The sequence below is a fragment of the Lepidochelys kempii genome, chromosome 6, assembly GCF_965140285.1.
Source record: "Lepidochelys kempii isolate rLepKem1 chromosome 6, rLepKem1.hap1, whole genome shotgun sequence".
Classification (NCBI taxonomy): domain Eukaryota; kingdom Metazoa; phylum Chordata; order Testudines; family Cheloniidae; genus Lepidochelys; species Lepidochelys kempii.
The window spans coordinates 127,235,453-127,263,084 of record NC_136385.1 but is presented as its reverse complement, the minus strand read 5'-3'; the positions used below and the strand labels follow the sequence as shown (position 1 = coordinate 127,263,084).

The 27,632-nt window shown below is 48.6% G+C and overlaps 1 protein-coding gene across 11 annotated transcripts in view; it reads left to right on the top strand.

The window, feature by feature from the left end:
* FRMD6 (FERM domain containing 6) overlaps nt 1-27,632 on the top strand; it is a 108,408-nt gene that overhangs the window by 53,607 nt on the left and 27,169 nt on the right. For 10 of the 11 annotated variants that reach the window (XR_012159619.2, XM_073350155.2, XM_073350154.2 and 7 more), the window contains 5 exons: nt 9,977-10,226; nt 12,038-12,128; nt 18,328-18,407; nt 20,540-20,616; nt 23,304-23,490. Coding sequence is in view for 10 of the 11 variants with exons in the window: in XM_073350155.2 (XP_073206256.1) it covers nt 10,128-10,226; nt 12,038-12,128; nt 18,328-18,407; nt 20,540-20,616; nt 23,304-23,490 (534 nt within the window). In the remaining variant the exon portion in view is untranslated. Of the gene's footprint in view, nt 1-8,040; nt 8,556-9,976; nt 10,227-12,037; nt 12,129-18,327; nt 18,408-20,539; nt 20,617-23,303; nt 23,491-27,632 lie in introns of those variants that run through there. The other variant, XM_073350157.2, reaches the window with a different exon arrangement.

The window sequence follows — 27,632 nt, the reverse complement described above, 5'->3', positions numbered from 1 at the left end:
TCTGCTTACAAAACCTCCTTGGAAGCCTAAATCACTTTTCTCCCTTGTGGTTGTGATTATGATGAGTATTAGTTTAAATTTATGGCTGAGATTTTGCAAGCTGAATTTCATCCTACACGCTCTACTTTGCCAAACCAAACTGATCCATCTGAAATTTCACATGCCGGATTTTAGACCAGGATAGAATATTTTTGGAAAGTTTGGGACAAACCTGACCAGGTATTGAGAAGATTTGGGGGGCTGAAAAATGAGATGGGTTTCACTTTTGGAAACCATTCCCATGGTTTCTGTTGGCTCACTTCATCCAAATGGCTTGGCCTAGAAACTCTAGGCTCGTGTAATTCTGTTGATCCCGGTGAGGAACAGTGCCTTTGGCTCATTTTGTGTGGAACAATTTAGATATTAACTGTGTTTTTGGTATTGCCAACCCAAATGTTGAAAAATCATGATTCAGGCCCCCAAAATCATGAGGTTGTCTTAAATCATGAGATTTTAAAAATAACAACTGTTAGGGTTTTTTGTTTGCATCTGAGTTGTTAGGGTGCGTTTGGATTAGATCGTGACACTTTTCCCTTCAACATAAAGGCTAGAAACTCTCTTTGATTTTAAATGAAAGCCGAGATTCTCACAGAATCACTTTACGTCAGGAAATGGGGCTTTAAGAAAACACCAAATTAATAGTGAGAACTGACAACCCTGAGGTTTTCATGTTCCTAGTAAAGTCTGCGTGGCCCAGGCATGGTGAAAAAACCTTTTGCTCACACCAGTGCACTGTTTATAAAAACCTGTACCAGTCAGATGTGCCCATATAATGCTTCTGCAGCGCTTCTAAGATAAGAAGGAAGGAATTGGGAGCGACTGAGGGTGAGATGGCTCCAGTGGAAATTTGAAACCTTGCAGAGTGTGTCTTGCAATGTGAAGCACTGCAGGGCTCAGACTAAGGGGTTCTGCAGGAGTGGAGCGCCACCATAATTAGGAACTGCACTGTCTGGACTAACAAGAGGGAGAAAAGTTGGGAACTGAAGGTTGGCTGAGATCCAGAGCGACCGAAAGGGAGCTATGCTCCCGCGGATAAGAGCTTCTGAACGGCACAAGAGCAGAGCTCCATCTTGGTCACTCATGCACTGGAGCAGCTGGATATAATCAGAATCAGGTCGTCTGCCTGTAGTGGGAAAAATGATCGTTTGCTGCTTTGGACTCCCATTAGATGTGCAGAGACAGCCCAGCCGTGGGAGAGGGAGCTGGGTTCTCTTCCACCTTACGACATTATCAACCAAAGGATCCTTCAGGTCCAGTCAGTCACACCTGTGTAACCTCCAGCCAGTGGGGGTTACAGAACTGCCACTAGTGGGTAATGGGAAGGCCAGGGGTTGCACGGGTATTGCTGAGGAGAGGCCCTCTGTTCCAGCTGGTGTGAGACCCAAGGAGCTTTGTTCGATGCTCCGGGCCCAGGCTGTGGTGCTGGCGTATCCCAGGGCGAGGGTGTTTTCCTGGTCCCCCTCCGCGCCAATTGACAGAAGATAGGAGTCTGTTCCGGCTCCCAGCTGTGGAGCCTTGGTTCTTTAGGTCAGCAGTTCTCAACCAAGGATTTCAGGGGGGCCTCAGGACCCCGCGACTGAAACCCCGAGCACTGGTTTGCGTGTCCCGTCCCCCCCACTGCAGTGCCAGAGCAGGGCAGTCCCAGGGGCAGCTCCATACCCCCCCCCCCCCGTTCCCCACTCCTGAGACCCCATCCCCTGGCCAGGTCTCAGAGGCGGGAAGCCGGAGGCGGGCAGCTGCTGCTCTTGCTGGTGTCATGGAGCAGGCAGCCACGGCATTCCCCCATCTGCTGCTGGTGCCCGGAATTGCGGCTGCTCCTCCGCTCATGCAGCTGGTAAGAGCCGCCCAGACAGGGGGACCCCGCTCTGTGGCCAGCAGAGCCCTTGAGGAGCAGTGACCACGGAGGAGCCCTCCTGGCACACAGCCCCTAGCTACCCCCTGCCCCCACACAGCCCCTAACTGTCCCCTGCCTGCACCCTGAGTTACCCCCCCACCCACACATAGCCCCTAGGTACCCCATCCCTGCACCCTGTGCTCCCCCCTGCCTGCACCCTGAGCTGCCTGCCCCTAGTTACCCCCCCGCACCCTGAGCTACCCCGCTGCCCACACACAGCCCCTAGGTACCCCATCCCTGCACCCTGTGCTCCCCCCTGCCTGCACCCTGAGCTACCCCCACACACACCCACACATAGCCCCTAATTACTCCCTGCCTGCACCCTGAGCTACCCTCCCCCCACCTGCACATAGCCCCTAGGTGCCCCATCCCTGAACCCTGAGCTCCCCCCCACATGCCCCTCTCTGCACCCTGAGCTACCCCCTCTGCCTGCACACAGCCCCTAACTACCCCCCCGCCCGCACATAGCCCCTAGCTACCCGCTCCCTGCACCCTGAGCTACCCCCCTGCTCGCACTCAGCCCCTAGCTACCCCTGAGCTACCCCTCTGCCTGCACACAGCCCCTAACTACCCCCCCGCCCGCACATAGCCCCTAGCTACCCGCTCCCTGCACCCTGAGCTACCCCCCTGCTCGCACTCAGCCCCTAGCTACCCCTGAGCTACCCCTCTGCCTGCACACAGCCCCTAACTACCCCCCTCGCCCGCACATAGCCCCTAGTTACCCCCCCGGCACCCCGAGCTACCCCCCTGCCTGCAAACAGCCCCCAGCTACCCCTCTGCCCACACCCTGAGCTACCCCCCTGCTCGCACTCAGCCCCTAGCTACTCCCTGCCTGCATCCTGAGTGGTTTTCAAACTTTTTGACCTGAACCCCTACCCCACACAGCCCAGACAGGTGGGTGGCCTGCTGAGGTGAGTCGGGTGGAGGTGGTGCTGCCTTCCTCCACCCTGCTGTTCAGAGCTGGCCTGAGCCCTGCCGGCCCCTGCTCCCACCCAAAATAGAAGTCAAACTACGCCTATGCCTGAGTCTCTCCCCCCCTCCCCCACTGGGCCCTGGAGTTTTTATAGCATGTTGAGGGGGGTCTCAGAAAGAACAAGGCTGAGAACCTCTGCTATAGGTCATGCTGGAGCAACTCACGCTTTTAGGTCTGGAGGGCCCCAGTTCGATCCCTGGTGTTTCAGCTCAGAGGGTGGCCCTCACATTAGCACTCACTAAAATCACTGGACATATTTAGACTTGTAAACTGAGCATACTTGCTGCAGAGTCATTGAGAGACTGTTTGCAAAATGCTGTCAAACGCTGTCCAGAGTAAACAAGCTGAAAAAACAGAGCTCTCTTCCTCTAATCTCGCTTCATCATAATAATTTGAGGTATTACTTCTCGAATGGACCAATCGGAATTCAGACAGAAGTGATTTCCCTCCCTAGATTGATGGTGTCCTTTTTAATGAAGTCTTTTGCCTTTGAATAATTTGCATTGAATTAGCTCCATGTGTCCTCCAGCATCCCCAGTGCTTTCCTGACTGTGTATATAGGAATCCCAGAGTCACCATTCTGCACCAGTGACGTTTCCTGCTGGAAGGAAGCTTTTTAGGAAGGGAAAAAAAGATACCTTGGATTGAAATTACAGGGGGACAGGGAGAATAGTAGAGGGTCACCTACTTCATTGTATGAGTAGGCCAAGCTGTACACCCAGCCAGGCCCACACCACACTATGGCCACCCTTCCCCCCCACTCTGGGCAGAATCCTGTTGATTTTGATGCAAACTAGAAGAGCCTGATTTCCATTCTGCTCCATCCCACCAGCCTCTGTGAGGTCACTGTCCCCCCACCCTCCTATCCTGAGTTACCAAATAATGAGTTTGGAGGAAATCGGAGTTCTCCAGTTTGAGGTCTCAGGGCTGTGGGTACGTGGCAAGTGCAATTTTGTTTTCCCCTATAATTTTTAATGAGCCTTGAAATTAACGTGGCTGTTCTATTTAGACCCTGGTTTGTCATAGTCGGGACTGATTCTGTCAGTTCAATTCAGGGAATTTCATTAGCAACACTCAACTCATCTCCCTTAGGCCACATTACCTAGTGTCATGAAATTGTATACGCCCAAATCCTGAGACCAGTGTCTGCCCCATGTGGACAGGCTAATACCTGAGCAGATACAAGAGGTTGAGAGGGAGGAAGACTCCTTCCCCATGTAGGCAATATAGAGGCTCCACAGCCAGGCCACAGAGCCTGCTCCAGCCCCTCTCCCGATCATAGGAAGATCATCAAAATATCCAGCCTTGCCTGTGTGTCCACCCACCCGTCATGGTATGGTGCAGGAAGCCCATGCAGGGTGAGGCTCTGCTCAGGAGTATGTCCCCCACTATACAATCCCTAGCTCCATTTCTGCCCAGCAGAATCAGACCAGTTCTCCAGGGGGACTCTGCGGCCATGGAGCATGGGGGCTGACTTGCCCTTACTGAAAGATGTCTGCATAATGCCTACGTTCAACAGCTCAGAGCTGAGTTTAACAGGGGGCCCTTCACTCTGAGTTTCATGACTTTGTTACTGCAGAGGTAAGGCTAGGGTTTAGTGTAAGGCACTTTCAGAATAGGCAAATGAAACTGGCACGGAGACCAGTGCTCTCTTTTGGTCGGAGGCAAATATCTGCTGAAGGAAGGGGGCAGCCTCCTCAGTGCGAGCGTAAATAAAAAGGAAGAAAAAGTAGTTTCTATGCGAGACATTTGCATGTTTCATTGTGTAGGTTATCTGGGCATTCATAAATCATCACGGTGACTTAAAACTACTTGTTCAGAGCTCACCCTTTAAAAGAAAATGTTTTTGATAACCGGATATCATTACCACTGTGTTGCCTAGTTATTCTTTATAAATACCATCAAAACTGCTCTTTTTCTTATCAAAGGGAAAACTAGAAAGATTAAGGGCAGCTGCTGTAAATGAGTCTCCTTCTATTCAACCGAAACCTCCGTCAGCTGAAGGACCCCTTCATTTCTGTGCCTAGTGTATGCTGAGCACGTACTCTGAAGAGTATTTCATAAGACATCTTGCTTTGAGCTGACTTTTTTTCTCTCTCTCTCCTTTTTGAGGGCCACTGAAATACTCAGTGAAGAACTTTCTGCAAAGGAGAGAGACTGCCGCTTTCTCTGCTATCCTATTTAAAGCTTCTTTGCATATCCTATTGTAACAAGTGGCACCATTGTCTCCATCAGGATATCAAAGTCCATGACAGGAGCTGGCTCCTACAGCTTGAGGAGAAAAGAGCCATTAGGAAGCAAGCAGCTCCCAGGCAAGATCCACACATTTTCAGTAACTGCCAAAGACCATGCAAATCTTGGATTGGACTATTCAGTCACATGAGACATTGCAAACCATCTGCGTCATAGGCTGCAGAAAGGAGGCCAACAACAATTTTGCATATCCTCGTTCAAACTCCCACAAAGCGCAAGGGAGTGTCTGAGGAGAGGAAATGGTGATAAACATGCATTTGAGGCCAGGTTCTTTTGAACTATTCCATGACCATTACAAGAGTTTGGTTAGTTTAGGGCCTATCAGTGGTAAATCTCCCCAAGTCTGTTTTTTGTATTACGGTAGCATCCAGAGACCACAAGTATGATCAGGGCCTTATTGTGCTAGGCGCTGTACAAATACCTCCTAAGCGACGACAGTCCCTACCCTGAAGAGCTCTGTCTAATTAGACAAAACAGAGGGCAGGAGTGGAGACGGAGGCACAGGGAGGTGCAGTGCCTTGTTTGAGGGTGTAAAGCAAGCCCATGGCAGAGCCAGTGCAAGATTAATCAGGTTTAAGCCCAGAAGGGACTGTTATGATCATTTAATCTGACCTCTTGCATAACGCAGGCCAGGGAATTTCATGCAGTGATTAGCCCAGCACCTTATAGTGGAACTAGAATGGATCTTTTGCAAATCTTGATTGAGAGACTCCAAGTGATGGAGAATTTACCCCACCCCTTAGCAATCTGTTCCAGGGGTTAATCACCCTCACTGTTAAAGCCGTTTTAATTCCAGGTTGAACTTTGCTCTCAGTCTGAACTCAGGTATCCAGAGTCCCAGTCGAGTACCCTGTCCATTGGACAGTGCTGCCTTGGATGGCATGTGTCAGATGTACGGTCATGGCACATAGTGAGAGTGCAGTATAAGAACTTTGATACACTAGACTAGAAGAGAAGGGACCAAACTGCGTCCTTCATTCTAAATGTAGCATTCAGAACATCAAACAAACAAGTAAATAAATGAGAAGGAATAACCTATTCGATATGGGATCCATGGGGAACAACAACGGAGACATACTGATGTCTTACTCTGCAACACAGCTTATAAGTGTTCTGATTTGAAAACAAGTGAAGTCAGAATCAAGGGACACAAGGATCTTTTCCTGGAAAAGGCCAGAAGCAATAGTAAATTCTGTCCTTCATAGTCTCATCTGGGTAGCTGGAAAGATAGTGCTGCCCTTGTCTGCTAGCCAGTCAGCCTGGAGGATTGTTGCTATAAGACCTCCCTGCTGGGAGAGAGATGGGTTAGCGTCACTATGTGCTCTCCCTGTCACCAGATAGAAGTAGAGAAATTTGAATGTATTCCAGCATTTGAGGTGCTTGGAATCTGAGCATAGTCATATTCTGGGCAGCCTTGGGCTGACCCATCCACTTTATTACAAGATCAAAACGGAGCTGTAGGAGATGGTCAATTTTACACTTTAGACCATTGCAAATTATATCAGTAAAGCAACTGCAGTAATATCTCCCATCTGACTGGAGCCTTTCAGCTGCTGAATTACAAAATGTTGTATGTAGTGATGGTTCATGTCTCAGAGCCTTTCCCATTTCTCCTTCTTAAATCTGCTAAGAAAATTGTGGCTTCCTCCCAGTGGTGAGACTTTAGGTGCTTCTAATTTAACACATAGAAAGTGGGTGAGCAGAAACATTCCTTCGTTCTCTAGGTGCGTTAATGACCAGTAGATAATTCCTGAAAAGAGAGACTGCAGTTTAATTCGGAATATGGAGCCAGATCCACGGCTGGTTGATGTCAGTGGAGCTGTGCCGATGCATGTCAGCTGAGGATATTTGATGTATATTTTAAGAGGAAATTTTCCTGACGTTAAGACCATTTAAGGAGTCAAATTTCAATAAGACATTAATAACTTCTAACATCCCTCCTATAGAACAGTTTTGATGGGGAGGAGGGGGATACTGAAATGGGAAGTACTTATGCTAACTGTATAGGAATGAAAAAAATCGCCTCTCTAAAACCCGAAAGGAAAGAATTATGAGCTTCCAATTTATAGTCTTGTAAAAACAGAAGCGCATTTTGATTTTTTTCATTTGTTAAATCCTGAAATAATCAGGGGTCAGAATATAAGTGATCATGGAAGAAACAAATGGATTAAATACAGCAGAGCTGGGGGTATGTTGTTGAGCAGTTATAAAGGTACCACCCATTCTTTCTGCTAGCAGCAACAAATTAAATCCAAGTGCACTCCTGTTTCTTTCCAAAAAGAACTGTTTTGTTCTTGCCGTATATACATTTTCCCCTTCTTAATATGCCAGTAAAGCCCTTTAGAGGCTTGTCTGAAACCAAGCCAAAAGAATAAAACGGCCATTTCAAGGCTTTTCAGAGTCAGTTGGAATTTTTGGCCACTGTAATTAATGTCTCTGAGCTTTCGGTCCTAGGAGGTTTCGTGGTTCTGTGTAACTCTGATACGTACTAGGTTGGCCTCAGACCTGGTTTTGTTCATATGGGTAAAATGGTATGTCATGTCCTCTTTGCAACACTGCCTGTATGGGTGGGAACTCAGAGCAGTATTCAGGTAACATAATGGGTGGGTTTTTTAAGTGAGTAAGTCTCTCTGATTCTGCAAGATATTTAGGCACATGAATACCACAAGTCAGTGGGACTGGCAGCCTGTTTTAACGTTATCCATGTGCTTAAGTTCCTTGCTGAATTGGGGCCTTAATATAGTTGGGAGCAAAGACCCAGTCCAAATAGTTTCCGTGAGTGACTGTTTTAACAGAGTGCCTTGCAGAGCACTTAAGGCTTCTAGCTTTAGCATGGAAGAGATTGGGTGGTAAAAGTCTGCCCAAGGTAAATCTGATATAATAGTACGTTTTACCTTGCATTGAAACCTCACCAACTTGTCAGACTTTAACATACCACTCCTAGGAGTGCAGACTCTGTATGCAGACAGTGCAGGGGGTAGGGGGTGTCTGTATATTGGGAAATATACAGAGCAGGAATTAACGCCTTGATCTTGTAACCCATTTACACGTTGAACACAATGAGATGGCTCGTGTATGGCCAGCTAGTTATGTGTGTGTGCGCGCAGAATCCAAGCCCACGTGGCCAAAGACCAGCCCGGCACAAAAATGCCTGTGTTCAACTTCAGTGGGAGGATCACAGACACAATGTATGTTTCCAAAAAGGAAAGTTGAGACCTGGACGCCGTGGTACTTTTGTTTACCCTTTTCAAAATCACTACATTGGGTGAGATGACTATCATTTTTCAAAGGTCTGAAAGCTCCTATCTGTGCTAATGATGTCGGACTGAGAGAACTCCTCCTAGATGGTGTCATATGATGGCCATTTCAGTAGCCGTGTAATTTTTCATGAAACAGGTCTGTAGAAGTGGGGCAGTGAAATTTCAGCATCATTTGCTGCTGTCTGCGATACCTCTTATAAAACTGCTATTCCTTGGTAATTCTGTCTGCTGCTGTACCTTAAAACTGGGCAGGGATGTTTTAAATGAGAAATAACAAATCCCACGTTAATCCTCCGAGAGGCAGATGGTCAGAACGTACCTTGAGGATGCATTGGTAGCATTAGAGAGCTCGTACAGAGGCTATCACATAAGACACTGAATAACAATGAATTGCATTTCATCAAAGCAAGCGAACTAAATACAAATACTTCTGTATTGAGAGTTGCAGCTGTTAATTCCACATCACTTCGTAAATGCCTAACGGTGTTAGGAAATTAATGTAAATCCAGCTGGCTTTTTGTTGCTAAGTGTAAGTGATGGGTTCCCAACCTGAGGGGCAGGTGCCCAAGAGAGAAGGGCAGGACTAGATTAACCCAGGCAAACATGCACTTCTGGCCCCTCTACAGGCCAGCTAAAGTAGATGCTCCCACAGTAGGGATGCATTTATACTAACCCTGCCCTGGCCAGCATAGCTGCACTTATGATTTTGTAACCCAAGTACATCCAGCTTGTGCTGCATGGATGTTGCTTAGTTAACCTTCCCTTTCCAGATCAGTCAGTGACTGGCTTCAGCTGCACGGATGTTGCCTGTTAACCCCCTTAGGTCCGTCCCCCAGGGTTCCCCGCTGCACAGATGCTGCCCTGTTAACCCCTTCGGTCCATCCCTCTAGGATTCCTGGCTGGCTCCCCTACGTGGGCACTCGCTGCAGCTCTCCGTATTTGTAGCAGGTCTTGAGGCTGTTGCTGAGCAAGTCCTGCGGGCAGAGTAGAGGGGATGTGGGCTGCTGGAAGCAAGGCAAAGCTAGGCAGGCTCCTGGTGCAGGGAGCCCCAGTGCAGAAGCTGGCCCCATAGAAGCAGCAAGGAGAAGCAACGTGGGCCGCCCCACTGCCCGCTCAGGTTGGGCCTCATGACGGGGGGCGGCTAGGCCAGGTTTGAGTGGTGCTGTGACCCATTGCGCCAGATCATGATGCCACTCACTCAGATTTGGTGCATCCCCCTGCCCCATCGTGACAGAGGGGCAGCCAGTCCGAATTTGAATGAGTGGCACTGTGATCTGGGTCTCAGGGTCGCAGCACTGCTTGGGTTGGGCCCCCCACGAATTGGGGCCCTAGGTACATGCCACATGTGTCTATGCGTTAATCCGGCCCTGGAGCGGGGAACCCTTTTCTGTTGTAACATACGGTCTCAGGATGGGAGAGGCTGAGAGCCACTGAGGGAAACGATTCCACTGAAATGCGTCCCAGGGCCTAAAGCTCTGTAGCCCTTCCATTGTTCAAAGAAGGTTGCTGAGATCCCTTCCCTGTTGATATGACACTCACGTGTTCTCTCCTTCCCAGCTATGGCACCCCCAGAGACAAAGGCCAGAATGTCCCTCCTGTGATGGGTTTGTGATGAGGAGAAGCTGTTGGCTGCTGAGTGCTCTGAACCTGAGGTTTCTGCCAGGACTCGGAGCGCTGCATTGAACCACTAGAGAGAGCCCAGAACACAATGAACAAACTGAACTTCCATAATAACAGAATCATGCAAGACCGCCGCAGCGTTTGTATTTTCCTTCCCAACGACGATTCTCTCAACATCATTATAAATGTAGGTAAATGCCTTAACCCAGGTATGTCCTGTGCATTCATCTAGCATTGGGTCTCCTAGGATGCTGTACCCACAGCCTGCATTGTCCTGATTTGCCCCTGTTTTACTTATGGAGTCGCTTTATCACACACTGACACCTGTGACACAGGTCATCTCCAGGCTGCCACTTGACTGACAGATGAGCAGAGTTATCTGCCCAGGGCAACTCTCCTTGCAACACAGTGTTCAAAATTAGTTTAAAGCAGGCTTTTTTTAAGAAGTCCACTTGGCACGCAGTTGCCTTTCTTCTCTATGCCCGTTTACATCAAACAGCGTGGAAAAGTGGCAACTGGAGGGTATGTACAAAAGCTCACTTTTTTGGTAACCTCTCCATTTTATATAAAATATATTTGATTTAGGACACAGAAAATATGTGTGTGTATATATCTAACAAATGTGTTTCTAAAAGAGGTCAGTCTTCTGCTGTTTTAAATGTATTACTCCTTTTACGGTTACTCACATTTGAAGGCACATCAGGATTTTATTCTCTCTGTCTCATTGGGCTTGATGCTCTGAGAATTCATTCTTCGTGCACTGCTCTAGCTAAATTCAAGTGACGTTATTTTAGGTGTGATCCATTCCTTTATGTATCATTAGAACTGGGTCCAGTTAAGCCCCTGACATGCATGCCCAACCCCCATTGGTTTTGGAAGGGTGAACATAGAGGCAGAATGGAGCCTTTTGACAATAATATGGGTTTCTTAGCTTTTTCAAAGGGCTGGACTGGAATTTATTCTAGAGAAAGAAACCCAAAATTGTTCCACTCTATAGGTTAATGAGATTCTGAACTAGGAGTTGTGTGTCTGATTCCCTGTCCCCTGCACTATGTGTAGTTGTTCACAGTAATGTCAGGTGAGAGTAGAAATGCTACGGAATCAGGTTGGTAGTGTTTTACATCCATATTGCACTTCTTTTGCCTGGGTGTAAATTACGGCGCACAGTGCAGGACAATGGAGAACCGGACCCTTCAGGAGAACTCCAACGGGAAGAAAACCTTTACTGCAAATTAACAGGAGCAGCAACATGGGGGACACTTCTAGTTTGCTTTATTCTTAAACTCTTGTGAGTCCTTGATGTTGTAATATGTGGGTTTTTGAACCACAGACTGGCTGGAATTGGAATTGTTGGTCTGTGTCATAACTAAGCCCTAATACTGATACCACTAAAGAAGATCTTCTTTTAGCACAAGTGGTAGGTTTTGGCCTTTCTCAGGGACTATGCAGAACTAAGGTCCTGGGACTTTGGTGGTTCCTAGGCCTAACACCAGCCCTCTGCACAAGGTTGATTTTCATCCTTGGAGAAGACCAGAGTTTAGTTCTTCCTGTGCAGTGCTGAGTGGCCACCACCTACAGTATAGTGACAACCTTGAGGTCCTAAGTGACTGTGGATCTGTGGCACTGTAGCCAATACCTGTCAGTGTGAAAGGCCTTGCCTGTAGCAAGCATTTTGTTTTGTTACAGGCAAATATTTTGTTAGGCTGATATCAAAAGTAGTGACCATCTTGGCCCACCTTTAGGTAGTTAAATGTCTGTCTCATGCAGTGGGTAATGGGATCAGCTGGAATTTGGAGTATGCATGGTATAGAATACATAATTTATGTGCCTAATGTTTTACATTTCTTGGTACACACTCAAAGCTCCCATTGACCTTCAGTGGAAGCCGGGAATGTACAGCGGCTTCAGGATGGGGCTTGATTAAAGATCATAAAACACCTGAAGAACATATTGGCAGATTCTCGTTAATATTTTCAATCCTGTGTTTTTCTGCTGCAGGTTAAAATATTATGTCGTGAGTTACTTGTCCAGGTATGCGACCTTCTGAGGTTAAGGGATTGTCATCTCTTTGGACTCAGTGTCATACAAAGTAAGTCTCAGTCTGAACTTGTATACTTCAAACAATGCTATGTCACATACAGATGTGCAACAGAAGTATGCTGGTTGCCAGAATAGGAATAAACCTGCCACGTCATGAGTGAAATGTTGATAAACAACTTGAGCATTATTATAACAAGGGATGATAAATATAAAGTATTGTCCATTGTAGCACTGTCCCTCTTCACCCGGAAATCCCCATTCATTGTGTGCCCTGATTGGTGACAGGATAAGGCTCTGGTTTGGAGCTGGCTCACATTTAAGTTCTATTTTCCTGCAGTTTTCTATATATTCTGTATGTTCAAACAAACTGTCATGTGCTCTCTGATATTGTCTAGCCTCCAGGGAACCCAATCAGCCCGCACTAAAGTCAGTGAGAGTTGGATCAAGCCCCGGGTGAGCACTGCTGCTGTTAAAGAGGCACTCCTACGTACTTTTATAGTTCCTGAAGTGGTGTTAAATCACTGCTTCAAAAAACAAATAATTCTTCCTTACATCTTGAGTCAAAATGTGTTTTGGTTTCCTTCAAAGTCCCCCCGCAGATTTTATGCTTGATTGTTTACTTCCTTATCTGTTCACCAAGCAGCATTTCTTGGTGGGGTGTTTGCTAGGTAACTCCCAGAGTCCAGACTAACTGCACGAGGCCAAAATGTCAGAGGAGTTTCAGTATGTGCAGAGTGCCGTGCTGCATTGAGACCCAGTTCAGCACATATCCAAGTTGTTCAATAAAGCACCTGAGTATGTGGTTAGTTCTTATTGAGGTCAATGGGATTTTATCACATGCGTAAGTGCTTGGCTGAATCAGGGTCTGAAGGTACTTCTGCGCTGCATCGTAAACCCAGGTCAGTGGGACCCTGGCTCATGGATTCATCTTGAGGTGCATCCACACTGCAGAATGACAGGGCTTGGACCTGACCCTCAGCAGGACTCAGGCTCTGACCCACCTGCCTCGCAGTGTCCTAGGACCGGAGGCCTGAGTGCTTGCTGAGCCGAGTCAGACTGATTTGTGGATGGAAGGGGGACTTGGGCTCAGAATGCAGTGTAGGTGTACATAGAATGCCCTGCTCTCTTCTGAAGTTACTCAGGAACAGAAATGTAGGGGCTGGGGTTTATTTGAGAAGTGTTTACTATCTGTAGCAGGTTGCATACTCACCGCCGCAGCACCTCCTGCTGGTCATCCGGGAATTAGCTCAACTCCAGCTCCAGAGCGCCCCCTGCTGGCCGGTGTCTCGCCTGCCACAGGCCCCATGTCCCTCCTGGACCCTGGTGCCCCTTACCTTGGTACCACAGCAGTCCCCACACTCTGGGTCTCCCCTCCCAGGGGAACCCCCACCTCCTGTGTCCCCCTTGCCTCAGTGGCTACTGCCAGTCGTCTCTAGCCCCCTTTCTCTGTAGCAGACTGCAGTCTGTAAACCACTCATCACTGGCAAGGGGGTTGGACCAGCTGCCTCTGCCTATCCCCGGGCTGCACCTTTGCAGCCCCAGTACCTCTCTAGGCCTTTAACAAGTCCCTCAGCCTGTGGAGGTGCTAGGCTGGAGCTCCCCAGCTCCTCTTGCCCTTCCCCAGCACAGTTCTGCTTCCGGTACCCTGCTCCAAGGCAGCAAGGCCCTTCCCACTCCAGGGCTGGAGTGAGACTCTTGACCTGGCTCCTCTCTCAGCCCTTTTATCCGGGCCAGCTGTGGCCTGATTGGACTGGTCACAGCTGTGGTCAGCTACTCCCTCAGCTGCTCTCACTCTTTTTATCTCAGATGCAGCCCTCTCCAGAGCTGCTTTTAACCCCTGTTCTGTGGGAATGGGGCAGCCACCCCACTACACTATCCAATGAAGACCTTGATAATGCAAATCAAATTGGGGGACTGGGTCTACAGGGTTGCATGAGTTCTAAAGGCTTTGATAATTCACTTGGAACTCCAGCCCAGATCCTCAGGGGTATTTAGGCTCCTAACTTCTAGTGATTTCAAAATACCCTTGAGGATCTGGGCCTTGCTGCCTTGCCCAGGAAAAATCTAGCTCCTGGTAGCGGCTCCAATCTTTGAGATCCATTTGGCAATGGCAGGAGTTGAGGAGGGCTATGAAAGCAACACTTCACCTGCATGTGATTCAGGTGAGGTCTAGTATAGAATTGCCCCATGCTGGATACAACACTTTTTTGAGTTTGGATATTGTTGTGACTAATCTTCAGAAAGTCCACAGATGTTTTATTTCTGATGGTATGAGATTTCCAGCATATGCCACTCATAATTAAGTCCCCATGATTATTCAGCTTTTTTCCTATACTTTATAGATAAATACATAAGGAGAAGGTCATCCTATTCCTTGGTGTGATTTGGTGGTCTTCAGTAGATACCAATTAATATCCCATCCTGTGCTTTATCTGTTTGGACACTGACCCATAAGCATTCAGGATCATTTTCTTCTAAGTTATCAGTGACTCAGAAATAGATAATGTCCTTTGGTTCCTTGATTAATTTTGTTCTCATCTTGATTTTGTGCTGAGTGCTCAGATCTTCCCTCTTTTTACCCTCCCCTTTTATTATTAGTTTAACATACTCCTCACTACTCAAGCCAGCCGGTCCCTGAGGAGATTGGACCATCTTCTATGGGGACAGGGGGAGCGTCGAGTTAAGATGACTTCCACTTCAGCAGAAGGGGAACCAATGTTCCGCTTAACCAAAACTCTACACTACTTACCTAGCCAATGGTTCACTTGCCAGATCTTCTGGCTTCCTTCGCTCGTGGGACAGGCAGAATCTCAGAGACGATCACTTGGGCATGCTTCCGAGTTCCCTGAAGTGATCGACTATCTGAGATATATCCCGCAACATGGTGTGATTAGTGCCAATATGAACCATCACCAGTGGATCCTTGCCTGACCATTTCAGAAGCCTATCCAGTCTTAGAGTAAGATCTCATGTCTTAGCTCTGGGAAAGCAGCACGCCACCCTGTTGTCCGCCTGTCTCTTGACGAATGTTCTTTAGATTCTTCTGAGTACTGAACTCCCAACAAGGATTGTCTGTCTCCCTTGGATAGTTGGAGATCTTTTTGGGCAAGTTTAATATTCTTACAGGTTGGGCCAAGCTGCCAGCCCCAGGTGTGCCCTGTACATCCCTCCTTTCCCTTGGACCAGCTGGATCTTGAGAGGTTTCTTCCACAGATTTCACGTTGAGGACCTGGTATCGATTGGAAACTTCTAGCTCTGTGTAATTCCTCCTGGTCGTCATCTCCCTGGAAGCCACAGGCTGTCCTTCCTCATCTATCTCCAGCCACTTCAGATTCTGCCATGACCTCTTGTTTCTGGTGGTTGCAAACTCCCAGGTCACCTCTCTGACGTCCTCCCTCTCCAACTCCTTGGTGGCCGGCTCCTTTCCTCTTTGAACCTGGGGTGCTGGTGTTTCCTGAACTGGGCTGTCTAGGAACTCCTCCTTGTCTCTACTTGCTCCTCCAATCCAAGAATCCTTTTCTCCAGCACAGCCACTAGCTTGTACTTCAGGCACAGATAGTCCCTTCTGGCTTCAGGCAGGAAAGAAAACATGGGACATCCATTGCAGGTCACCACCATTGTTCCATGGCTGGCCATCTTGAAATAGCAAATACAGCTGAACCTGGAAAAAGAGCCTCTCACACTCCCTCCAAAACTCTCCTGTTAGCCGCCTCTGTTTGCGGCTCTTGAGTTCGCCTAGCAAGTGACTTTCCTGTAACACATCTCCCTGCTTAGCTCAGCTCAGCTCTGGCCCTCGCTGTCAGGGAGCATTAACCACTCTGGGTATGTCTATAGTATACTGCAGTTATACACCTGTGGTTAGCTCATGCCAGCTGGCCCCAGGCTAAGGGGCTGTTGAATTGTGGTATAGACGTTCCGGGCTCTGGGACCCTCCCACAGTCCCAGAGCCTATGCTGCAATTTAAGCCCGAATCATAGAATCATAGAATATCAGGGTTGGAAGGGACCCCAGAAGGTCATCTAGTCCAACCCCCTGCTCAAAGCAGGACCAATTCCCCGTTAAATCATCCCAGCCAGGGCTTTGTCAAGCCTGACCTTAAAAACCTCTAAGGAAGGAGATTCTACCACCTCCCTAGGTAACGCATTCCAGTGTTTCACCACCCTCTTAGTGAAAAAGTTTTTCCTAATATCCAATCTAAACCTTCCCCACTGCAACTTGAGACCATTACTCCTCGTTCTGTCATCTGCTACCATTGAGAACAGTCTAGAGCCATCCTCTTTGGAACCCCCTTTCAGGTAGTTGAAAGCAGCTATCAAATCCCCCCTCATTCTTCTCTTCTGCAGGCTAAACAATCCCAGCTCCCTCAGCCTCTCCTCATAACTCATGTGTTCCAGTCCCCTAATCATTTTTGTTGCCCTTCGCTGGACTCTCTCCAATTTATCCACATCCTTCTTGAAGTGTGGGGCCCAAAACTGGACACAGTACTCCAGATGAGGCCTCACCAATGTCGAATAGAGGGGAACGATCACGTCCCTCGATCTGCTCGCTATGCCCCTACTTATACATCCCAAAATGCCATTGGCCTTCTTGGCAACAAGGGCACACTGTTGACTCATATCCAGCTTCTCGTCCACTGTCACCCCTAGGTCCTTTTCCGCAGAACTGCTGCCTAGCCATTCGGTCCCTAGTCTGTAGCTGTGCATTGGGTATACACTCCAAATAAACAGCCCCTTAGCCCAAGCCCCGCAAGCCTGAGTCAGCTAGCCCAGGTCAGCTGCAGGTTTTTACTTGCAGTGTGGACATACCCTCAGAGACCCCAAACAGTGGGGCTGAACAAAGCACCAAAGATGTTACTGTCCCTTTTAATAAGAGTAAGCACAATAAATATTTTATAGTGCTGTAGTTCTATAGAAAGCAAGAACATGCTGCCACACTGCATAGTCACTGGCTTCTACCTGTGAGGGCTGGCTCTTGCAAGGAATCCAGAAAGAAGCTTCTAGGACCTCTAGGGCAGGGGTTGGCAACCTATGGCACACGAGCCAATTTTTAATGGTGCGCTGCTGTCTACCGGGGACAGCAGCGTGCAATTAAAAATCCGGCCCCGCCCGGCCCACTCTTCTCCGCCCCTGCCCACCACTCTCTCCTTGCAGGGCAGGCAAGCTTCCCCCCCCCGTCTCTTCCCCCCAGCGTGCAGGCTTCCTGCCCCTCCTTCTCTCCCTCCCTGCAACCGATCCCAGCCCTCTGCCCTGACCCCACACCCCCCTCACATACCCCCAGCCCTCTGCCCTGACACCTGCACCTCTCTCACTCCCAGCCCCGTGCCCTGACTCCTGCACCCTCCTCACACACACCCTGCCCTGACTCCTGCACCCCCCACACATACCCAGCCCCCCACACCCCATGACCTGACTCTTGCACCCCCACATCCACATCCTCACCCCCACCCTGAGCACCAAACGGGCGCTCCTGCACACCCCCCCACACATTCCCACTTGCACCCCTCACACCAAATGGGAGCTGCCCAGGTAAGCGCTCCACACCCAAACCTCCTACCCCAACCCTGAGCCCCCTCCCTCTTTCTAGCTCCTGGCCAGACCCTGCACCCCAATCCCCACCCTGCTCCTTCACCCCCAGCCCTGTTCTCAGTGCACTCCCACCTTCATCTCAGTGCAGAGAGAAGAAGAGAATGGGCCAGAACCAGGGAGAAGGTAGGTACCTACTCTATGTGGACAGGGCTGGGACCCCAGACTGGCACCGGGCTGAGCGGGCCGGCGGTGTAAGATCAGCATTTTAATTTAATTTTAAATGAAGCTTCTTAAACATTTTGAAAACCTTGTTTACATACAACAATAGTTTAGTTATATAATATAGAGACTTATAGAGAGAGACCTTCTAAAAAATGTTAAAATGTATGACTGGCACGCGAAACCTTAAATTAAAGTGAATAAATGAAGACTTGGCACACCACTTCTAAAAGGTTGCCGACCCCTGCTCTAGGGTATGAGAAAGGTGAGGATCAAGAATACTCACCAATGCCATGGATGAAGATCTGATACTTTTCCACAGGAAATATGTGGATGTGTTGTTTACGCTGGAGAGTGTTTAAATAATGCTGCATTTTCTTCTTTTGAAATGTATTTGGGAGCTTGCATAACTGTGGGTGTGAAATTTTTATAGTACGTTTTTTAAAAGAAATCTTGGGGAACCATTTGCTTTCTCCTTTCTTATCTCCACTCTTTCTAATGCAGACAATGAACATGTGTATATGGAATTATCACAGAAACTCTACAAATACTGCCCAAAGGAATGGAAGAAAGAAGCTAGCAAGGTATGACCGTAAGAGTTGGGTTGAGAGGGGCCAGTTATTTCCTCTCTACAGATTCCATGTTTCACCTAGCTGGAGCCGTTATACCTTAGGGGAAGGTTTGAAGGGTGCATAATTTATAAGACGAAGAGGAAAACTTGAAGCATGCAAAATTAATTAAAAACGAATCAACTGTTACTGATGAGAGTGGCATAGGGCTGCTCAAAAAGACTTCTTCATGCGTGGCCTGTCTACCTGCAAAACAAGAGGGGATCTGAAATTCTCAATTGTTAAGTGATTTATAAATGAAAAGCTTGAGAAAATAAAGATTACCTAGATGGCAATTGAATACTGCTGGATTGCAGGATGTCTGGGAGGCTAAATTAGGGAACATTTGGGAACTACATTAGGATCCCAGAGCATTAACCCTCATGATAACTGGCAGATCTGTCAAAGCTAGTCAACCCATATACCAAGCTCTGGGGTAGGAGACGTCAGACAAGAATGGTTAGGGGATGGTTTCTTGTAATGAGAGACAAGAGGTCCCCAAAAGGAAAGCAATGGGGGTGAGTGTGAGTTGAATCTCTGCAGAAAAGTTCCAACCTAGACATATTCTACGGCATCTCTTGTAGGTTGTTGTCAGGATTCCCTCCCCACTCTGAACTCTAGGGTACAGACGTGGGGACCCGCATGAAAGACCCCCTACGCTTATTTCTACCAGCTTAGGTTAAAAACTCCCCAAGGCACAAATTCTCCCTTGTACCTTGGATTAGGTAATGCTGCCACCACCAAGTGATTTAGACAAACTCAGGGAAAGGACCACTTGGAGTTCCTACTCCCCCTTATATCGCCCCAAGCCCCCACACCCCCTTTCCTGGGGAGGCTTGAGAATAAACAAGATGAGCACAGACCAACCTTGGGTTTTTTTAGGACACTTAAAAAAAAAAAAAAAACCCAATCAGATTCTAAAAGAAACAGAACTTTATTATAAAGAAAAAAGGTAAAAGAAGCACCTCTGTAAAATTAGAATGGAAGATAATCTTACAGGGCAATCAGATTCAAAAACACAGAGGATTTCCCTCTGGGCCAAACTTTAAAGTTACAAAAAGAAAACCAGGAATAAACCTTCCTCTCAACACAGAGAAAATCACAAGCCAAAACAAAAATAAGCTAATGCATTCCCTTGCTAGTATTTACTAATTCTAATGGAGATGGATTGCTTGCTTCCTTGATCTGTGTCTGGCAAGCACACAGAACAGACAGACTAACACCTTTCCTCCCCCACCCCCCTTTTGAAAGTAGCTTGTCCCCTTATTGGTCCTTTTGGTCAGGTGCCAGCCAGGTTACCTGAGCTTCTTAACTCTTTACAGGTAAAAGGATTTTGTGCCTCTGGCCAGGAGGGATTTTATAGTACTGTATACAGGAAGTTTGTTACCCTTCCCTTATATTTATGACAGTTGTAGAGAACAGGAAAAAATGCATTAAAATAACAAACTCCAAACACAACAATGGCGTCTGTCCCCCCTTCCCCTTATAGCTGCTGGAAATGTCTTTTTTTTTTTAATTTACAGAATTTTTGAAAATTTCATAACTGGAATCTTGCCTTTTTTTCAGAACAACATGAATTATTTCTCTTAAATTTTTGTAGAATTTTTCTCAGAATTTCCCCTTGCCCCATTTTTGAAATCCAGTAACTGTTGAACTCAAAACCTTTTCCGTTTTGAAACGGAATCTGAAGCTTTCTCATTTTGAGATATATCCTACCCTGTGGCTAACCTGACCATATGAAATTGGCAACTCAGCAAAAGATGCATGAAAAATAAAGGGATAAAATAGATCGAACAGCAGCCAACAGGCTAAATATTTTTTCCCTTGGAAGTTTTCCCAAAAAATGGAAACTTTTGAAAACTTCAAAACATTTTTATAAAAAATGTACAATTTAGAAAAACAGCCCGACTTTGATCTACATTCCACCTTCTCTGGTTTCCTGGATGTGGTGGTCATGATAAATTTTGCACTGAGAAAACAGAATATAGAGCATCAAAGATTGCATTATCTTTCTGATTTCACAGAAAACTTTGCAAAAAATTATGTTCTCAATGGTTTCTTTATATCCTCTGGGGAAGGAACTCTGAATAATTTTCTCCCTATTGCAGGGCATTGACCAGTTTGGTCCCCCGATGATTATCCACTTTCGAGTGCAATATTATGTGGAAAATGGCAGACTGATCAGGTAAGGGGAAAATATTACAAAGAATGCGTTTTTGCACCAAAAAATGCTTTATTGTTAATGGAAAAAAATAGAAAATATCTTGGGTTATTCCTACTTGGTTAGAGTTCATTGCATGTATTGTAACTTTGTCATAGACCCCCAGTAACAGCGGATTGCTAGGGAAAAAAATTATTTGTAACTAGCCTTTACGTGATCAATTTCATATTTCTATCCTTATAAAGATTAACATTAGCAAAGTGCTCCTGTATGGCTGGTCTGAGCAGGGAGAAATTGTTTTGTTTTTTACTTTAGCAAGATACAATGAGTCTTTTGTGATATAGTTTGGGCAGGCTGGTTTACAACGTATTGTGTTTTTCCACTGTAAAGCAAAAAGCAGGCAGAATTCAGCTTTTGTTCAATTAACAATATATGCCATAGAGCCGAACTTTCCAAAAAGAAGGGTGACATGGCTCATCCCAAAATTGCATGGAGTCGTGCACCCATGGTTGGCCCTGCATTTTACTCTAACCGCGCAAGCTAGTATCGCCGCAGCTATCCCTTTGCTTGTTGGCAGACCTCGTCTATCCTATTAGCCAACGTGTGCCTGCAATTGGGCGTGCATATTTGTGTGTGCAAGTTCTACACAACCCCTACCTCTTGAGAATTTGGGTTTCTATCAGTGTAAGTCCTTGGTCACTGGGACTACTGAGATGTGTAAATAAACCCATTGGGAAGGTCTGGGTCTCTGCGAGATCAGAATGTGGCCCAAGGATGTCAGGAATAGGTCAATAGATATGTGCAGTAGCTAAAACTGCAATATGTTCCTCCTATGAAGCTCGTCACTGCTTAGAAATATGGTAGAGTCTCCAGCACAGCTCAGAGCTGAGCAGTTTTCAAACATTTTATTTGCCAACCGTAAGAGGTGCTGGCTCGAGCTTCGGTCCTGGAGGTACAATAAAGGTAGAGAACGACTGTGATTGTGTTTAGGGTTTGCAGACTCCTTGGAATACCCATTTTAATTAAAGGGAGAAATTGTTCACTGAAGAAAACAGAGGGCAATGACTAAGAGCCTGACTCAGTTATGTATTGTTTACATGAACTTTCCACTGTATTGCTACAGATGGGTAACCCCCTGTCCTTTGCCCAGGCAGTGCACACAAACACAGATGTGTGCATAACAGAGAACCCTGACCTAAGAATTCTTTTGTGGTGACTTCCTCTGCTAGGGCGGGATTGCGTGGTGGTCATGTAGTTTCTCTAGGGTAGGGTTACCGTACGTCCGAGTTTGCCTCTTGTTTGCCCCTCTGTCCGGGTGGATTTTTCAAATAGGAGGCAATGTCCAGCTTTTTTTGTGGCGCAGACATTGCAGATCCAGAAAGAGCCCCGACTGGTTTGCTTCCCGATAGGTCCCTCCCATGCGTCCGCATCTGATTGATCCTTTGCAGCGACTGGATCCTGCCCATCCAGGCCCCGGCTCCCAGCCCTGGGGATGGGGAGAGCCCAACAGGGAGATATTGACTGACAGCTGTCGCTGTGTACTGGGTCTGCGCCAGCCGCCGTGGCAGGGAGCGACGCTGCCCCCCACCTCAGGAGTGAGGTCCCATGTCTGAGCTCCTTAATAATGTGCGGGGGAAATGTCACTGAACAATTAAGAGTAAAATGTAGAGCCATTAAAAGATGCTAGCTCGGTCAGAAGCAGCCTTCAGACCCGAAGCAGCCCCAGTCTCGGTGCATGGCAGAGCATCCTCCACACAAGCCTGTCTCATTGCTGCTCCTTGGCCCTGCCCCTCTTCCCCTGACAGCACAACTCCCTCCTTGCAAGGAGAGATAGAAACCAGAGACCGAGCTAACATTGCCACAAGCACCTGACAGCACCAGACACCCCTTTCCCTCTCCTCTTGTACCTGCCCAGCACGCACAGATGTAAGGGCACCTGTGCCCTCCTGATCCCCACTGTCCTGTGCTCAGGCAAGATCTGCCTATACTCAGCCAACCCAGAGATACCATGGGGACGGGAGGAAGGCGGGTGCTGTGTGAGATCCATTGGACCAGTGGATGAGAGGGGTCTGGGGAGCAGCTAACTTTTGAGTAAGTTGGAGAGGGACATGGGAATCAGGCAGGATCCCTCTGGCTGCCCTTTAGCTATAGCTTCAGTTCCTTCCCTCCTTCCCCAAGCTGTCCCCACCACATCAGTGCCCATAAGCGGCCGTCCTGCCCCCCCCCATTCCTCCCTGCAATCCCCTGCCTCCTTTCTCAGCATCTTTGCTCTGCACCCCCGAATCAGCTGTGAGTTCTGCTCCCGGTCGCAGCTCCCTCCCTGCACTGGCGGGCCCCACCTCCCCGTTGCCCTCTCCTCAGATGCCCTCCCTTGAGTTTCCTTCACGCCAGCGCCTCGTGCTTGCTGCCTCGCAGGGGTCTGAGTCACAGGCAGAGCCTCTGATGTGTACTGAAGGCTGGAAACTCTGCCCCGCCCTCTTGTGGGGAGCTCTGAGATGGGGCCAGCGAAGAACGTAGCCCGGAGGCGCATTTGGCCCCCGTGTGGCTTCCCAGCGCTCCCAGACACCCACCGCCCCAGCGTTTGGAAATTACTTGGTTTTGCAGGGGGAACGGTGCTGCTGAGCAGTGTGGTCTGCGTCACGGGCCCACGGTCCGCGGGGCAGGTTCATTCTGTCGTGCATGCGCTCACGGTTCTGCTCTTCTCTCCCCAGTGACCGAGCAGCCAGATACTATTATTACTGGCACCTGAGAAAGGAGCTGCTGCATTCCCAGTGTGTGCTGCGCGAGGAGGCCTACTTCCTGCTGGCAGCCTTCGCGCTGCAGGCCGACCTTGGGAACTTCAAAAGGAACAAGCACTATGGGAAGTACTTCGAGCCGGAGGCTTACTTCCCTGCATGGGTAGGTGCCGTCTCCTTGTCCCCCGGGCAGAGAGCTTCCGTGTGCATGACCGCCCTCTTCCCCCGCTCGTGTCCAAAGGCGGAGGGAGCGCGAAGTGAATCGGAACGAGAAATATCCTGAATGGGAGCTTCGTAGGCGAGAGGGAACCCAAGTGGTGGTAGCTGCCAGTAGCATTGTTCTGATCCGTTCCACGTGGCAGGATCCCGCGTCAGGGCAGTGGTGGAAGATGGGTATGTTCAGGCATAGTGGAAAATGCATGCCGGGCAAACAAATGGGCTCGTGATTGGGTCTGAATGCAGATGCTGTGCTTGGACATCAGGGTTGTGGTGTTTCTCCTTCACCATAATGCTCGCTGTTTGTTGTCCCAAGAGGCCTATGGGGGATTATGTGCCGGGGTGGCCTGTGGTAGCAGGGGGCTTGATGACCAAGAAGATCCCTGGCTGGCCTATGTTCCTGTTACATGTTTCCTGTTAGAGCTCTGGTACGAAACTGCAGAAAAACCTGAGTGTCTCTGGATTAAGTTTAGAAGTGTGTGCAACAAGAGTGATGTAGTGGTGGGAGTCTGCTATAGACCACCGGACCAGGGGGATGAGGTAGATGAGGCTTTCTTCCGGCAGCTCACAGAAGCTACTAGATCGCATGCCCTGATTCTCATGGGTGACTTTAATTTTCCTGATATCTGCTGGGAGAGCAATACAGTGGTGCATAGACAATCCAGGAAGTTTTTGGAAAGCGTAGGGGACAATTTCCTGGCGCAAGTGCTAGAGGAGCCAACTAGGGGGGGGCGCTTTTCTTGACCTGCTGCTCACAAACCGGGTAGAATTAGTGGGGGAAGCAAAAGTGGATGGGAATCTGGGAGGCAGTGACCATGAGTTGGTTGAGTTCAGGATCCTGACGCAGGGAAGAAAGGTAAGTAACAGGATACAGACCCTGGACTTCAGGAAAGCAGACGTCGACTCCCTCAGGGAACGGATGGCCAGGATCCCCTGGGGGACTAACTTGAAGGGGAAAGGAGTCCAGGAGAGCTGGCTGTATTTCAAGGAATCCCTGTTGAGGTTACAGGGACAAACCATCCCAATGAGTCGAAAGAATAGTAAATATGGCAGGCGACCAGCTTGGCTTAATGGTGAAATCCTAGCGGATCTTAAACATAAAAAAGAAGCTTACAAGAAGTGGAAGGTTGGACATATGACCAGGGAAGAGTATAAAAATATTGCTCGGGCATGTAGGAATGTTATCAGGAGGGCCAAATCGCACCTGGAGCTGCAGCTAGCCAGAGATGTCAAGAGTAACAAGAAGGGTTTCTTCAGGTATGTTGGCAACAAGAAGAAAGCCAAGGAATGTGTGGGCCCCTTACTGAATGAGGGAGGCAACCTAGTGACAGAAGATGTGGAAAAAGCTAATGTACTCAATGCTTTTTTTGCCTCTGTTTTCACTAAGAAGGTCAGCTCCCAGACTGCTGCGCTGGGCATCACAAAATGGGGAAGAGATGGCCAGCCCTCTGTGGAGATAGAGGTGGTTAGGGACTATTTAGAAAAGCTGGACGTGCACAAGTCCATGGGGCCGGACGAGTTGCATCCGAGAGTGCTGAAGGAATTGGCGGCTGTGATTGCAGAGCCATTGGCCATTATCTTTGAAAACTCGTGGCGAACCGGGGAAGTCCTGGATGACTGGAAAAAGGCTAATGTAGTGCCAATCTTTAAAAAAGGGAAGAAGGAGGATCCTGGGAACTACAGGCCAGTCAGCCTCACCTCAGTCCCTGGAAAAATCATGGAGCAGGTCCTCAAAGAATCAATCCTGAAGCACTTGCATGAGAGGAAAGTGATCAGGAACAGCCAGCATGGATTCACCAAGGGAAGGTCATGCCTGACTAATCTAATCGCCTTTTATGATGAGATTACTGGTTCTGTGGATGAAGGGAAAGCAGTGGATGTATTGTTTCTTGACTTTAGCAAAGTTTTTGACACGGTCTCCCACAGTATTCTTGTCAGCAAGTTAAGGAAGTATGGGCTGGATGAATGCACTACAAGGTGGGTAGAAAGCTGGCTAGATTGTCGGGCTCAACGGGTAGTGATCAATGGCTCCATATCTAGTTGGCAGCCGGTATCAAGTGGAGTACCCCAAGGGTCGGTCCTGGGGCCGGTTTTATTCAATATCTTCATAAATGATCTGGAGGATGGTGTGGATTGCACTCTCAGCAAATTTGCGGATGACACTAAACTGGGAGCAGTGGTAGATACGCTGGAGGGGAGGGATAGGATACAGAAAGACCTAGACAAATTGGAGGATTGGGCCAAAAGAAATCTGATGAGATTCAATAAGGATAAGTGCAGGGTCCTGCACTTAGGATGGAAGAACCCAATGCACAGCTACAGACTAGGGACCGAATGGCTAGGCAGCAGTTCTGCGGAAAAGGACCTAGGGGTGACAGTGGACGAGAAGCTGGATATGAGTCAGCAGTGTGCCCTTGTTGCCAAGAAGGCCAATGGCATTTTGGGATGTATAAGTAGTGGCATAGCGAGCAGATCGAGGGACGTGATCGTTCCCCTCTATTCGACATTGGTGAGGCCTCATCTGGAGTACTGTGTCCAGTTTTGGGCCCCACACTTCAAGAAGGATGTGGATAAATTGGAGAGAGTCCAGCGAAGGGCAACAAAAATGATTAGGGGACTGGAACACATGAGTTATGAGGAGAGGCTGAGGGAGCTGGGATTGTTTAGTCTGCAGAAGAGAAGAATGAGGGGGGATTTGATAGCTGCTTTCAACTACCTGAAAGGGGGTTCCAAAGAGGATGGCTCTAGACTGTTCTCAATGGTAGCAGATGACAGAACGAGGAGTAATGGTCTCAAGTTGCAGTGGGGGAGGTTTAGATTGGATATTAGGAAAAACTTTTTCACTAAGAGGGTGGTGAAACACTGGAATGCGTTACCTAGGGAGGTGGTAGAATCTCCTTCCTTAGAGGTTTTTAAGGTCAGGCTTGACAAAGCCCTGGCTGGGATGATTTAACTGGGAATTGGTCCTGCTTCGAGCAGGGGGTTGGACTAGATGACCTTCTGGGGTCCCTTCCAACCCTGATATTCTATGATTCTACATTCAGTGCACTCAGGTTTCCGGAGAGAGGGAAGGGCTCGCAGCAGTGAGACTGGAAAGGCCTGTGGACTAAGCCATGGGCTGATGGGAACTCCGCAGCATGCAGCTGGCCCAGGTAGCCCAAAGCAAGGGCCTGTTTACCCCTGAGCAGCAATGGATGCACTGGAGTAGTGTGAGTGGATAGTAATAGTGAGTGCTATGGGCTGCAGGGATAGCGAAGCCAGGTTGTACATTCGGCGTGAGCGCTTGGGCACGGTGCAAACTCGGTCCTCTGTGCCCGCACACTAGGGTGACCAGACAGCAAGTGTGAAAAATCGAGACGGAGGTGGGGGGTAATAGGAGCCTATATAAGAAAAAGACTCAAATATCGGGACTCTCTCTATAAAATCGGGATATCTGGTCAGCCTACCGCACACACCCCATTGCCCTGCGGGGTCAGCTGGGCCCCTGCTGAGCTGGCAAGTTCTTGCTCCACCACCCAGCCATTGCTGGGATGCCAGAGCTCCAGATCTGAGTCCCTGCTTCTCCTGCTCTCGGCACAGCTGCTCGTGTGGCCGTCCAGAGGTGGAGGGAGCAGCCCAGTGTGCTGAGTGGGGCCGTTTGGCCCCAGCTCGTTGGGGGCCCTGGCTCTCTGATGGGTGGGGGGTTTGTGTGGTTCTTGGGCTTTCCAGAGAGAGCGCGTCTTTCCCTCGTGCATTCTGCCCATCGCTGCCCCTGCGGCTCCTCGCAGCTCCTGGTCGCGCTCCTGCCTGCACGGAGCAGCCACAAGCAGCAGTGTGAGTGGGGCGTGGAGGCTGGGCCGGGAGACAAAACACAGGAGGCCTTGCAGCTGCGGGGCTGCATATGAGCAGCTTCACCTCTCCTTCCCGTTCCTGGCTGCGCAGAGAGCGGGGAGGAAGGGGTGACACATACTGACTGCGTCCCCATGTCTGCAAATGCTTGGGAAGGCTATCCTCCTCCCCTTCTCCAAAGAGAAAATTCAGGTCCCTGGGAGGTTTTGGGGGGTGTGTGTGTGAGAGATTGAGAGGGAGGGAGATGCTGGGGTTGCTTCA